Source organism: Lycorma delicatula, chromosome 12 (genome assembly GCF_047948215.1).
Source record: "Lycorma delicatula isolate Av1 chromosome 12, ASM4794821v1, whole genome shotgun sequence".
NCBI classification, from domain to species: Eukaryota; Metazoa; Arthropoda; class Insecta; order Hemiptera; family Fulgoridae; genus Lycorma; species Lycorma delicatula.
In genome coordinates this window covers 3,944,804-3,957,687 of record NC_134466.1, presented here as the reverse complement: position 1 = coordinate 3,957,687, position 12,884 = coordinate 3,944,804, and the positions used below count along the sequence as shown (strand labels likewise).

Here is a 12,884-nt window from a genome sequence, read left to right as displayed (position 1 = left end):
GCGGATAATAATTGACTTACCTTCGTACTATTCTGTTTAAAATTAAATTTCCTACAAGTTTTATTAAACGTTTTTATCTGTTTATTTGCAAATCAAGAAATTTACTACAAATCAAACATAAAAAAGCGCGTTCTCCGACTCCCGTTTTTTACGTTTGTCGCCGGTTTCCTAAAAACTACTGAAGTTACAGTTCTCGGACTCATTTTTTTCAATTCTTCAGATCGAATTTCATATTAAACCGCCAAATTAGTTTACATTTTTGCCTCCCAAAAATATTTGTATTGTTTCATTTCACAGGAGAAGATGAAATTTGGGGCAAACTTTTTCACTAAAACGTAACTCGTTAACGAAGCGTTTTCAGTTCTACAGTAGTTTTCAAGGTTATCGAAACAAACGTAAAAGACATTTATCTCTTTTTATAATAGCGTTGATTTTATTTAATTCTGAAAGATTAATAAATATGTTTTTATTTTTTATTTTTTCTTCAGGTATCCCAGAAATAGAGATGCCTCCAGTGGAACCGTTCAGGATCGATTCACTTTCATTGGCGTTAACTACTGGTCCCAATGGATATAAAATAACTCTGAGAGATGTAGATATATATGGAGCTAGTAATTATACGATATCTAAACTCAAGTAAGAGAGTGTTTATTATTTTTTTATGATAACCATTAGCATAGTTTATTGTAGTATATTAATACTATGAAAATTATGTACTATAAAAAAAATCTCCGCTTAAAAACACTGTAGTCCAGTTGTGCTTAATTTAAATTTCTATGTACACAGAATCAAATAATTAGTTTTTACTAATTACCTTCTTTTCGCTCTTCCTGTGTGTTTTTGGACAGATTTGGTAATCAAAGTGTCCTTTCTTTCCGCCATCTTCTGATCACTACAGAAAATACAACTAAAACAACTAACTCGCTTTCATATTCCTTCCACCGACTTAACTAGAAAAGGAAACGAACAATTTCCATACACACGCGGGGTAAAAAAAATAACTACCTTCAACCAGCACAGCCAGGGTCGGGGCACTGCGGGAGCGACAGTGCTCACTCTCCCTCGTAGCCTCGCGTGCAAATTCCTATCTATGTGCGCATGCGTATATTTTTAGTACTGCATAATTTTAAAAGAAAAAAATGTCATTTGATTTTAAGGAGGGACAAATCGAATCCAAATTTTGTTTACTGAATATTTTGATTTTTTTTGCAATCGTTAGGCTCAAATCTGCTTCCTGTTTCCTGTAAGTCAATAAGAAAGCTATTTTCATTAATAATAATAATAATAATTATAACATCACAATTTTTATTTTCATTTATTTAATTCAAAAAATTATTACGTTACGACGTTAAATATTGTTTGGTTTTTACATTTGTTGAAGCTAAATAATAATATTATTTACAATTTTTATTCAAACTTGGAAAAAAAATTTATTTAACGATTTAATTCTATTGTATTATTAACATTTTAAAATTTTGTTGAACGTAAAGGACTTTGCCGGAAAGGTTTTTTAATCCTTTACCGAATTTTTTTATTTTATGATTCTGCTGCTCTAATCAAGATTTTACCGTGGTTTTCCTTGATCCATCCAGGTAAATGCAGGGGTAGTTAATTTAATGTTTGTGTAGTAGCATATCTTACTAATTCCTGACATGATGTGTATGTATGTTTATATATATATATATATATATCGGTGATTCAAAAAGGACTTCATAACTTTAAAAGTATATAAAAATTTATTTAGATAACTTATAGATTCGGTTGAGGTCTCATTTTATAGCAAAACACATCAAGTTTTTCCTCGTATAATTCATTAGTTTTGAATTCAGCCACCAGTGCTGTCATTAGTGTTGTTAAAAATGGATACATTTACTGGTGCGAAATGTGTTCGCTGTGTTTTGATTTCACGATTTGCAGCCAGAAACTGCAGTTGAATGTAATTTTTGCAGAGAATACAGTAGAGAGCTTTCTAGTAGTCGTACGATTTACTCTTGGTACTTAACCTTCTTTGAGACAGGTTGTTCTGTGAAATATACAAAATCACTAAGACGCCCACGCGTCCCTGAAGCTTTTTTTCTTTTCTTTTTCCTGTTTAGCCTCCGGTAACTATCGTTTAGATAATACTTCAGAGGATGATATGTATAAGTGTAAATGAAGTAGTCTTGTACAGTCTCGATTCGACCGTTCCTGAGACGTTTGGTTAATTGAAACCCGACCGCCAAAGAACACCGGTATCCACGATCTAGTATTCAAATCCGTGTAAAAGTAACTGCCTTTACTAGGACTTGAACGCTGGAACTCTCGACTTCCAAATCGGCTGATTTTGGAAGACGTGTTCATCACTAGACCGACCCGGTGGGTTAACGCGTCCCTGAAACTGTTGTGAGATAACTTTGAGAAAGCTTTGCAGATATTCCGAAGAAATCAACTCGACTTGGCGTCAAGTGAGACTGGCATTCCACAAGCAACTGTTTAGCGCATATTACGTAAACGATTGCACTTGAAGCCATACAAATTAAGCATAATTCAACATATTACAGATGATTGATTACAAAGTTGCTCGGTTGCAGTTTTGTGTGGAATTGCAGACAACGGTACACTTAAAGACAGCGTAATTTTTAGTGATGACTTAAAGTTTCACATCAATGGCGTGGTGAATATCCATAACTGCCGAATATGGAATAACTAAAACACTTATGAAATTTTGCAGCACGTTCGTAATACCCCTAAGGTCAATTTTTTTGTGCCCTAAGGAAACAAAGACTGTACGGCCCATTCTTCTTCCAAGAAAACCCCGAAAATGATATCGTTTATCTGTACAGGATTCAGAATTTTCTAATTCCTACGGTAGATGATGATAACAAAAAATGGACATCATTACTACCAGCAAGACGGGGCACCACTTCGCTGCCGTCAAGAATTCCGAGATTTTTTTTGATACTTGATTCCCAGGTCGGTGGATCGCTCGTGAAGGTTCATTTGCACAACCACCTCGCTCCTCATGACTTCGAATTAACGCCACAGCTGCATAGATAACGCCCGAGTTACTGGTTACAGTCTGGAATGAAATCGACTTAAGGTGGTATTATTTCGTATTAACCAAAGTGATTGTTGGAAACCAAACTTTATGTGTTTTTCTATGAAATGCGACTTCAATCGAACCTGAAAGTTTTCTCGGTAAATTTTTATATGTTTTTAAAGTTGTGAAGTCCTTTTTGAATAGCCCGTTGTATATTTATATATCATATTTAAAGATTTATTTATTATCCTATTTTATAATTTATTATTTTTGTTAAGATTAAGTCTTTCCATTTTAGCGATCTCTTTTGAATACTGTCAAGGAATAAATAATCTGTTCAGTATCAGTTTTTTAGTTATGGATGTTTATGACATACGGTTATTAAAATAAAATGTTGTACTGCTCAGTACTGCTATCTGTTGGTAAATAATGAAACTGTTTCTTCAGTAACAATTTTAATTATAAGTAATGAAATTTTTAATAATAAATTTGAAATAAATCTTTTATTTTGGTAATCCAGATGTGATTTTAAAATTTTATTTATCCGTTAATTATTTTTTTTATTAAGGTATTTTTTTATTTGTATTGAATTTAAATTTATTATTATTTATTTTTAACATCAACATATTTTCTATTTTCTTTCCCTAATGTGTATGCTACAATCTGTCAAAATAGTGAACAATAAGCAACCCCCCACCGCCATGGCCTAATGAGACCAGGATGATAGGTATGACAGATAAATAAAGTGTGTACATGTACATGTAGTACATGTAGTACATTGCTAAAACCACCAGGTTGGCCTAGTGGTGAACTCATAATCGCAAATCAGCTGATTCATAGTTGGGAGTTATAAGGTTTAACTTTTAGTAAAGACAGTTACTTTTATAAGTATTTGAATACTATATTGTCGATACTGGTTTTCTTTGGTGGTTGGGTTTCAATTGACCACACAGTCTCAGGAACGGTCGACTTGAGACTATACAATACAACCCACTTCATTTACATTCATCATATCATCCTCTGAAGTAATACATTATGGTGTTTCCAGAGGATAAATAGAAAAAAAAAGACAGAGAGAGAGAGAGAGAAAGAGAGAGAGACCAGCCATTCCTGAAACTTGTGGTTAATTGAACCTCACCCACCAAAGTACGCCAGTATCCATCATCTAGTAATAAAATCTGTATAAAAGCAACTATTATAACTTTTACTAGGATTTGAACGTCAGTATCTCAGACTTCAAAAATCAGGTAAATAATAACTGATAAAATGATTAATATAGTAAATAACTGATTTGCAATGATGAGTTAACCGCTAGACCAGCCCAGCGGGCTATATTTGAAAATGATTCATTCAGCGAATAATAAATACATATTGGTATGTAGAATTTTTATATTCTTTATTCTTTCTATTTTATCTGCTGAAGAAAAAATATTAGATTTAGATTTGATTTACAGATTTAGGGAAATTATAAATTTAATTTAAATCATTAAAAAATATATTTATATATGCAGACTGTTAAAGTATGGCAACTCTTAAATAATTTTTTAACTGTTAAACATATAAAAATTTAATTTAGCAAATGCTCATATAACGAAACAAACTATTTTTTTCAGTATGAGACTCTTACATCCTTAAGCAACCATAAAGGGGGAACTAAAAGATTTTAAATATAAAGGATGGCATTGTTAAATATTATTTTAAAATTAATTGAAGATTAAACATTTTGACATATAAAACATTAGGTTACAATGACTCAAACCAAAACTGTATCAATTTAATGTTTTTCGCAGCGAAGTAGCATAATATACACTCCAAGTTGTGGCCTTGTAGCAAAAAATAGATTTCCTTAATATTTGTTAAATTTCATTTTTTTATATTTAATGGTTATTTAAATATTCCTATACTTTATTAATACCTTTTATCGGATTAGTAACATCTTTTACTTTCATCTGGTGAATCCAAGTTTAATTCCCAGTCAACCATAACATTTTTCATGTATTACAAAATTCATTATCATCCTTCACAATAACTATTTGTCAGTGTGTTGCTGATATTACATCATCACAAAGAATATTGAGAGATTGTAAGCGTCAAATTTTGTACAAATATACAATTTATTTACCCGTTAGTACTTAACTATTTAAAAAATAAGTAAATCTCACAAACATCAATTTCGATTTTACTATGAAATTTACAATACAAGTAACAATTAACAATTTATATAAAATTAAGAAATTAGTATTGCAGTGAGATCACTATTATAAAATCAGATATAAAATTTATTTCTACTACATACAAATGGAAACTAGCTTATACTTTTATGAATGAAAGACGACACATTGTTTCCTTGTTCACAATGATTCACAACAGCTTTCTATACTTTACCGAAGAACGGACACTGTCCCACTTTTTGTCACAAATCAGAATATACTCATAAACCATTCTTCATTCATATGCTTGACTATTATCACACGCACTAGCTTACTTGTTGGAGTCAGCAAAATTTATATTCCCCAACCTAGGGTTTTTCCTAAAGTCAGATCATTCCCTTGTTCATTCAAGTATAATGTTTCAAAGTATCTATTGTCCAAACCTTCTTTCCATTGTTCTTCTTAATGTTGTTTTGAATTTTTTCTCTTTTTTTAATTTATTTGTCGGTGTACATTCTTTGTTTTCTCACACTTTCAGTTCAAGATGTTTCTCTACCAGTCTCAATATGTAAAAATAAAAAAATATTCAGATATAGTATAAAAATTTTAGTTTCACTATCTATCAACAGATTACAGTAATAGGGCAATATTTGATTTTTATACAATAATTGAAACAGTAAAGGAGTAACATAACATAACTGCATAATTAAGATTTTTTAATTATTTCTTTAAAAAGGAAAACAAATGAAAAAAATTTATCTCATCTAAATAAAGTATTATTTTTATATATAGTTAATTTAGAAAATTACATTCTTGCAATGAAATATAATTAACTTTTTTCAATTTTCCTTTGTTTTTCTTCCATGTTTATTAGTTTAGCAGAAATTTCTCTTTCATTAGAACATTTTTTTTTTTGGAATTAACTATTTTTTTAAATTTACTTCAGCATTAATAATTTTTATGAAGGTAAGACATCTGCAAGAGTATTAACATTAAAACAAACAAAAAGTGAAAAATCATTTTGAATAAATATTTTACACTTCATTGTGAACATTCACCGCATTCATTTTTTATTTTGTTACAAGGAATTTTTGCTAAATCCATACAAAAAATAGGAGGTGACATTTATATTGAATGTTCATGATGCAACCTTATAGGAAAATGAGTAAATTACAATAGTTATTGAAAGTGGCCTCAATTATGTGATTCATATAATTGAATACGACATGGCATACACATGTTGTAATGTTCAATACAACATGTTGAATTGCAGTGACACATCATTCAATTTCGTGCTGCAATTTGGGAATGGTGTGACGGTGAGTTTTGTAAGTGGTTTCCTTAAGGTATCCCTCAAGAAAGAGTCAGGAGAAGATAAATCAGAAGACCAAGAAGGCTACACCCACTTCGAAATCACTTGGCCATGAAAATACTGATCCAAGAAACTTATAGTGATGTTGGCTGTATTAGCCGTAGCATTGTCCTGCTAAACTACATGCACTCTAGCCAATCTGCAGGTATAATGTTTACAAATTGCCACACCATCTTTATATAGTGCTCAACTTTTCACTGTGCCATGAAAGAATGTCATGAAGATTCGCCTATGTCAAACAACCACCTTTTTGTTTGTGCAGAGAAGACTTGGGTAGCCGATGTGGATTTTTTGTAAACCAAATGTGTGAATTCTGTAGATTCAAGTATCCATCAAAATGGAACTGTGCCTCATCAGATCAAATCTAATCGTCAAGTTCTTCCTGATCTGGTGTTACAGATGACATGAACCGCTGACAGAAAGCTACACATTTTCCAGATTTTTTTCCACATTTTTCCATCTTGAAATGCTTGCGCAATGCTGAGGGGGGACTACTGACCAGAATGGAGTGGCTAGTTAGTCCTAAGAAGTCTGTGCAATGCACAGACTTCTTAGGACTAACAGAATACGCAGCATGCATGTTGATCAATTTTTTTGGTGTTAGCACTTTTGGTCAACAATTTTTGGCTGAATCTGCCACATTGCCTGTCTCTTGGAACTTGTCATATAGCCACTTGATGGAGGACTTGTTTGGTATATCCACACCATACCTTTCTGTAAAGGCATTCTGGGTCGAGCATAACCGGCACATCTGATGTATCGGGAGACAATGAATATTCTCTACTGCATTGTGTAACCCATTTTTCCTCAATTAAACTTGCAACAGAAGAAGAAACTTATAGAAGAACATTCTTCTATAAGGTTGCATCTCTTTTTTGAACACTCTGTAGTAAATTGTTGAGGTCTTTCTTAGTTTCTTGCATCTCCACTGGGAGCATACAACAACTTTTAGTTAGATACATTCATAATTGTATTGTTAGTAATTGTTTGAGTCGATCGTGTTTTGTGATTTGTGAAAAATGAATGATAGAGAATTTCATATAATCAAATATTACTTTTTGAAAGATGAAACTGCAAAGGAAACTAAAATCAAGCTGGATAAATATTATGGGGAGTCAGCTTCATCGATTAGAATAGTTTATAAGCAGTTTGGTTGTTTTCTGAGTGGTCATAAGAGCACAAACAATAATGATTGTTCTGGACAGCCTGCTGAGATTATAACTGCAGATGATATTAGAAAAAATCCATGATATGATAATGGAAGACAGAAGATTGAAAACTCAAATGAATGAATGCATCGTATTTACATATGTGATAACTTTCTTCAACATTAACACAATGTTTGATTATAATCATTAAAAATGTACACAAGTAAACATTTCAATACAATCGAGAGAAATTTTTGCACCACTTAATAACTGCTGATGAAACTTTAATACATCACTATCAACCTGAAAAAGGAACATTCAAAATAGTAAGTTGTAGTTGGGGAACTTGCTTCAGAGAAGGCAAAAACCGTTTCGTAAGTAAGACAACTTTTGGGAATAATATTCATCATTTTTCTGGAGAAAGGTAAAACAATAATTGGACAATATTTTGTATCTTTGCTAGATTATCTAAATGAGGAAATAAAAATAAACAACTTTTAACAAAAAAGAAGGTTCGTTTTTATTGAGATAATTCAACGGTTCACTCTTTTGCAATTGTGATGAGAAAAATTGTTTGAATGGTTCAAAATTTATTTCCCAGACTCCAGACTCAGCACTTTCAGACTATTCTCTTTTTTTCCAAAATACAAAGATGTGGCTTATTGAAAAGGGACTAACAGGAAATGATGAAATTAATGCTGAAACATTTATGTATTTTTTGAAGATTTAGATAAATCATACAATAATAGGATTGAAAAACTTGAAAAATAGACTAAATATTATAGACTTGAGAGGGGGAAATGTATGTCTTTTTTTTTCTTATTTTTGTATGGACTAATCAGTCTTTGCATATATAGCTTTGATTAAGATTCTCCAATTGTTTTCCTTTGTTCTTCTTGCTAAATTTTTTTTTTATAAATCCGTAGAATATTATGCATATCCAATCTTGATGTATTGTATTATATGAGGCAAATATCAATTAATTTTTAGGTGATAAATTCATAATTTCTGTATCTTTTCTTTTCTTTTAGATTAAGTAAAAATGGATCGCCGTTTGAAGCTAAAGTAAAATTTCAAAAAATGAGTATTGATGCAAAGTATACAAGCAGTGGTGTCTTAATTATTTTGCCTGCTAGTGGAAATGGAACATTCCATGCTGATTTTAGTGAGTAAATAAAATTGTAATATCTTTTTTAAAATTTTATATGACATTCTTGCTTACGTAGTTTTTATTCTTGAGAACTGACTACTGCAGCTGTAGAAATTTTATCGGCTCGAATTTGAAGCCTAATAAAATACAAACTACTAATTTCAAAACAAGTCACATCAAAATTTATATAATTTTATTCTAATTTGATGACACTATTATTTTTAGCCATATTTTTGGTAACATCATTATTTATTAAAAAGACAACATTTCTTCAATATTTTATTAAAAATAACTGTTTTTTGGTATCATTATGTGGTTCATTGTTTAGCTCTGTTAGAATTAATTTCCTCAACTCATATCTTGTTCAGATCAGTTTTCATTTATGTTAAAATATAATTTGTTTTCTATGTGAAATTTTAATATTATTTATACATTTTTCTTCTTTTTTTTTTGTTTAGGTGATGTTACAGCTAACGTTCGTTTTTCAACTACATCAATAAAAAAAAATGGAAAAACATATTACAATGTTGAGAGACTTGATTTAGATCTAATTATAAAAGAAGCTAATATGGTCGTAAAAAAGATATTTAACAACAATAAAGTGTTGAGTAGGTATATTTTATTTTACATTACTGATCATTAAACCTAATATTAGCATATTTTTTAAAAGCAGATCAATATGCATACGATACATGTCCTTAAAAGACTTTTGATACTTCTCCAATATATATTCCGAGAAATTGAGGACATTATGATTTATTGTGAAACGTGCGATTTACGTTGAATATCCAGAGATAAGCCCAAGGAAAATGGAAATTACCCCAGTGGATTTTTTTTAATCTTTATGTAAAATTTATTTATTTATACAACAATAAAAAAAATGATTTATAACAGCTGCCAGTGGATGAGAATGAATTTTGTAGTGTGTAAAACAATTACTTACCTGCCATAAAAAAATTACCTGAACTTGGATCCTTAAGATGTAACACAGAGATGTTTCCACTCTATCACAGAGATTAGAATGGAAAGAAAGGTGTAAATAATTTAAAAATATTAATAAATGTTTTTATTTTTAACACTATGTACTGTTATGAAATCTAAAAAAATATTGCATGACCTACTGATTACAATTATATTTATTTATTTATGTATTCCAGGTTACGAGAGTAAAAGCACAGTGACATGATGTCAACAGTACTCTGCAAAGATGCCAAAGCATCTGTGCACAGTCTGGTGTGTAATTGTAAATTTACCGGTAAATGTGTAGTCTTCAACAGACTCAGTCTGACTATTCCTAAGACATGTGGTTAATTGAGATTCGAGCACCAAAGAACACTGGTATCCACAATTTAGTATTCAAATCAATATAAAAGCAAAACTGCCTTTACAAGAACTCAAACCTTAGAACTTTCGACTTTGAAAATAAGCTGATTTTGCGATAATGAGTTTAACCACTAGAGTAACCTGGCCAGATAATATAGTTTTGTCCGTTTGATATCCATTTGGTGTTGTGTGACATATAAATTAAATTTTTATTTTTCTAACCACAGCTCTATTGCTGCTGCAGTAGCATAGCTATAAAGGAAAAGTATACTGCTTGAACAAAATACTGGGTATCAGGAGTTGAGCAAATGTCAACCTTTCAAAACAGGGTCCAAAAAACAAAAAATTGTAGAAATTTCCAAAAGATTTATTTATGTGCATATGTACATGATTTGCCCTGCATTTTAGTTAATATTTCCAGATTGGTTCAACATAAATTCTTTGGAAATAGCTCAAAACATTTCTGTGTATGGGTAATGATAACGTTAAATTTTAGAAAAAATTAAAAAACATGCGTAAAACGCAAACTTTTCATCATTTTTCACTTTTGTACTGAAAATTAAGCTGTAGTACAATTAAAGTATTTATTAAGTTATTTAAAATTTATAAGTCTATTAGATTAAAGGATGTAGGATATTCAGCTTTTTTCTAAACAGGTTTTACCTCTTATCTCAAAACTTGTTAACCCAAAAGTTGAAATTTGGCTTATATAACCCAGTTTCAGCCGATTTTCAATCCTTTAGATGAGGGTGGCTTCACAGTATCTATATTGTTTTAATAAACTGTAATTATTTTAGCCTCATTGATTAAGATTGTACCAAATCAGGCCAACTTATTGAGGTAAATAATTCTGCCGATAAAAAGCTTTTAAGATCCACAAAACTAGGAGGAAAGATGGGACTTGTAATTGAAATATGAATTTTTTAACACCAATTTTCAAAATTGAAAATCCAACTGTATCTAGTATTATATAGATAAATTTTTTTTTTAAACAGGAGGGCCCATGGGATTTGACTTAAGAACTAAAATTTTTTTTTAATTCCTTATACTTAACGGTTTTTTAAATCGTGGTTGATATTAAAAAATGTTATTTGAGGTAGCTGTTGAGTCAGAGACATTTCTTTTTTTAGCAATTTATTGTATAATTAAATCATTAATATTTAAAAACTTTATGGCATATTTGAAATAAAAGTCTTTTAAAAGTGAAGCAAGCAATTCTTTGTCTGCAGCTTAATTTATAAATCCCAAGTACGTAATTAATACAGTACAGTCAGAGGTAAATCTGATAATAATTACATTTTAGATTCCAAAATCTTAATGAATTTGCTAGGACATAAACATTTACAATAATTTTTATTTTTCTGGATTGTTATACTTTATAATACCTTTCTTATTCGAAAAATGTAATTTTTACATGGATAATTATTAATCATGCTTATTACATGCAGAACACCTGAAATATTATATTATTTCTAACATGATGTTTATAATCTATGACTTATGTTTTGAATAAAATATTTGTTTATGTTTTCTTGTTACAGTTGAAGCAACAAACCTGTTCCTTCGCGAAAATGGTGATGAAGTATTGAAAGTTATGATGCCGCAACTTCGTACAAAATTAGCTGCTGTATTTAAAAAAGTCGCAAACACTTTATTAAATCATGTTCCAGTCGAACAGTTCTTAACAGCATAATTATTTTAAACGCTAATGAATAAAACATAAGAATTCATTGTAATAATAATTGACTTGAATCATTATTAATCAAAATTTGATTTTTCTATTTTTGTAAAAATAGATAACTTTGTCAATTTAATATTTCAAAATAATTTTTAGAATTTAAGTAATGACTGTTAGACAATAGTATAATAAAAAAAAAAAAAAAAAATTAGGTTTCATTTTTTATGAATTTCCCCATGAACATTATGCATAATTAATAAAAAAATTAAAAAAATGTAATGACATTCTGCTGCGCAAATAATATCCATTCAGGTTTTTAGATAAAAACAAAAGCCATCTCTCAGATTTTGTAGTAATTGAATTAATTTTGAACTCATGGATGTCCAACGAATGGCCATGTCAAAGATTTTATGGCCCATGGGTTCAAAAAAATTTATTTTATTTTATTATTACTATCTTTTATGACCGCATAGGATCACTTTAGTCAGTCCATTATCAAAGTTTCTTTGATGGGACTGTTTGGGCCTTGCAGTCCTCCCAGTACTTTTTATACATTCCGATCTTTGTGCCTTTTCCTAGTGTTGATGAGTTTTTTCTGTTGTTATGAAGCAAGTGTTTTTGATCTTGATTTTCTTGTTTAGTTTTATCTTATCTTGTGGTATAAGACCAATTCTCTTCAGATCCTCTCTTATTTCTCCGATCCATCTGCGTCCTGTCTTGGTGTTTTTTGTCGGGATTGTGCTGTACTAGCTGTTTCAGAAGACTTGAATCTTGCATCCTCATGATACATCCAAAGAATCCTAATCTCCTCTTATGCACGGTATCAGTAATCTCTTCTAACTCTGTACATGACTTTGTTGGGCACAATCCAACACTGCCCATTTTTCTGGTACTTTTGATTGATGTAGGTTCTTCCAACTCTTCTTTCAATTTTTTTGAAGTTTGTCTGCCTCTGATTGTTCAGGTGGAAGAGTATTTCTATTGCATAAGTGGCTTCCGTTTTTATGACTGTGTTGTAGAGTCTTATTTTTGTGTTTAGTGATA

General features: G+C 30.5%; 1 protein-coding gene across 1 annotated transcript in view; it reads left to right on the top strand.

Moving 5' to 3' along the window:
- The window catches only part of Jhbp1 (Juvenile hormone binding protein 1), a 101,391-nt gene extending 89,363 nt beyond the window's left edge, over positions 1-12,028 (top strand). The window contains exons 3-6 of the mRNA XM_075380112.1: positions 489-636; positions 8,721-8,854; positions 9,298-9,447; positions 11,704-12,028. Coding sequence (XP_075236227.1) covers positions 489-636; positions 8,721-8,854; positions 9,298-9,447; positions 11,704-11,855 — 584 coding nt within the window. The 3' untranslated portion in view covers positions 11,856-12,028. The remainder of the gene's footprint in view (positions 1-488; positions 637-8,720; positions 8,855-9,297; positions 9,448-11,703) is intronic.
- Positions 12,029-12,884: the final 856 nt, after the last annotated feature.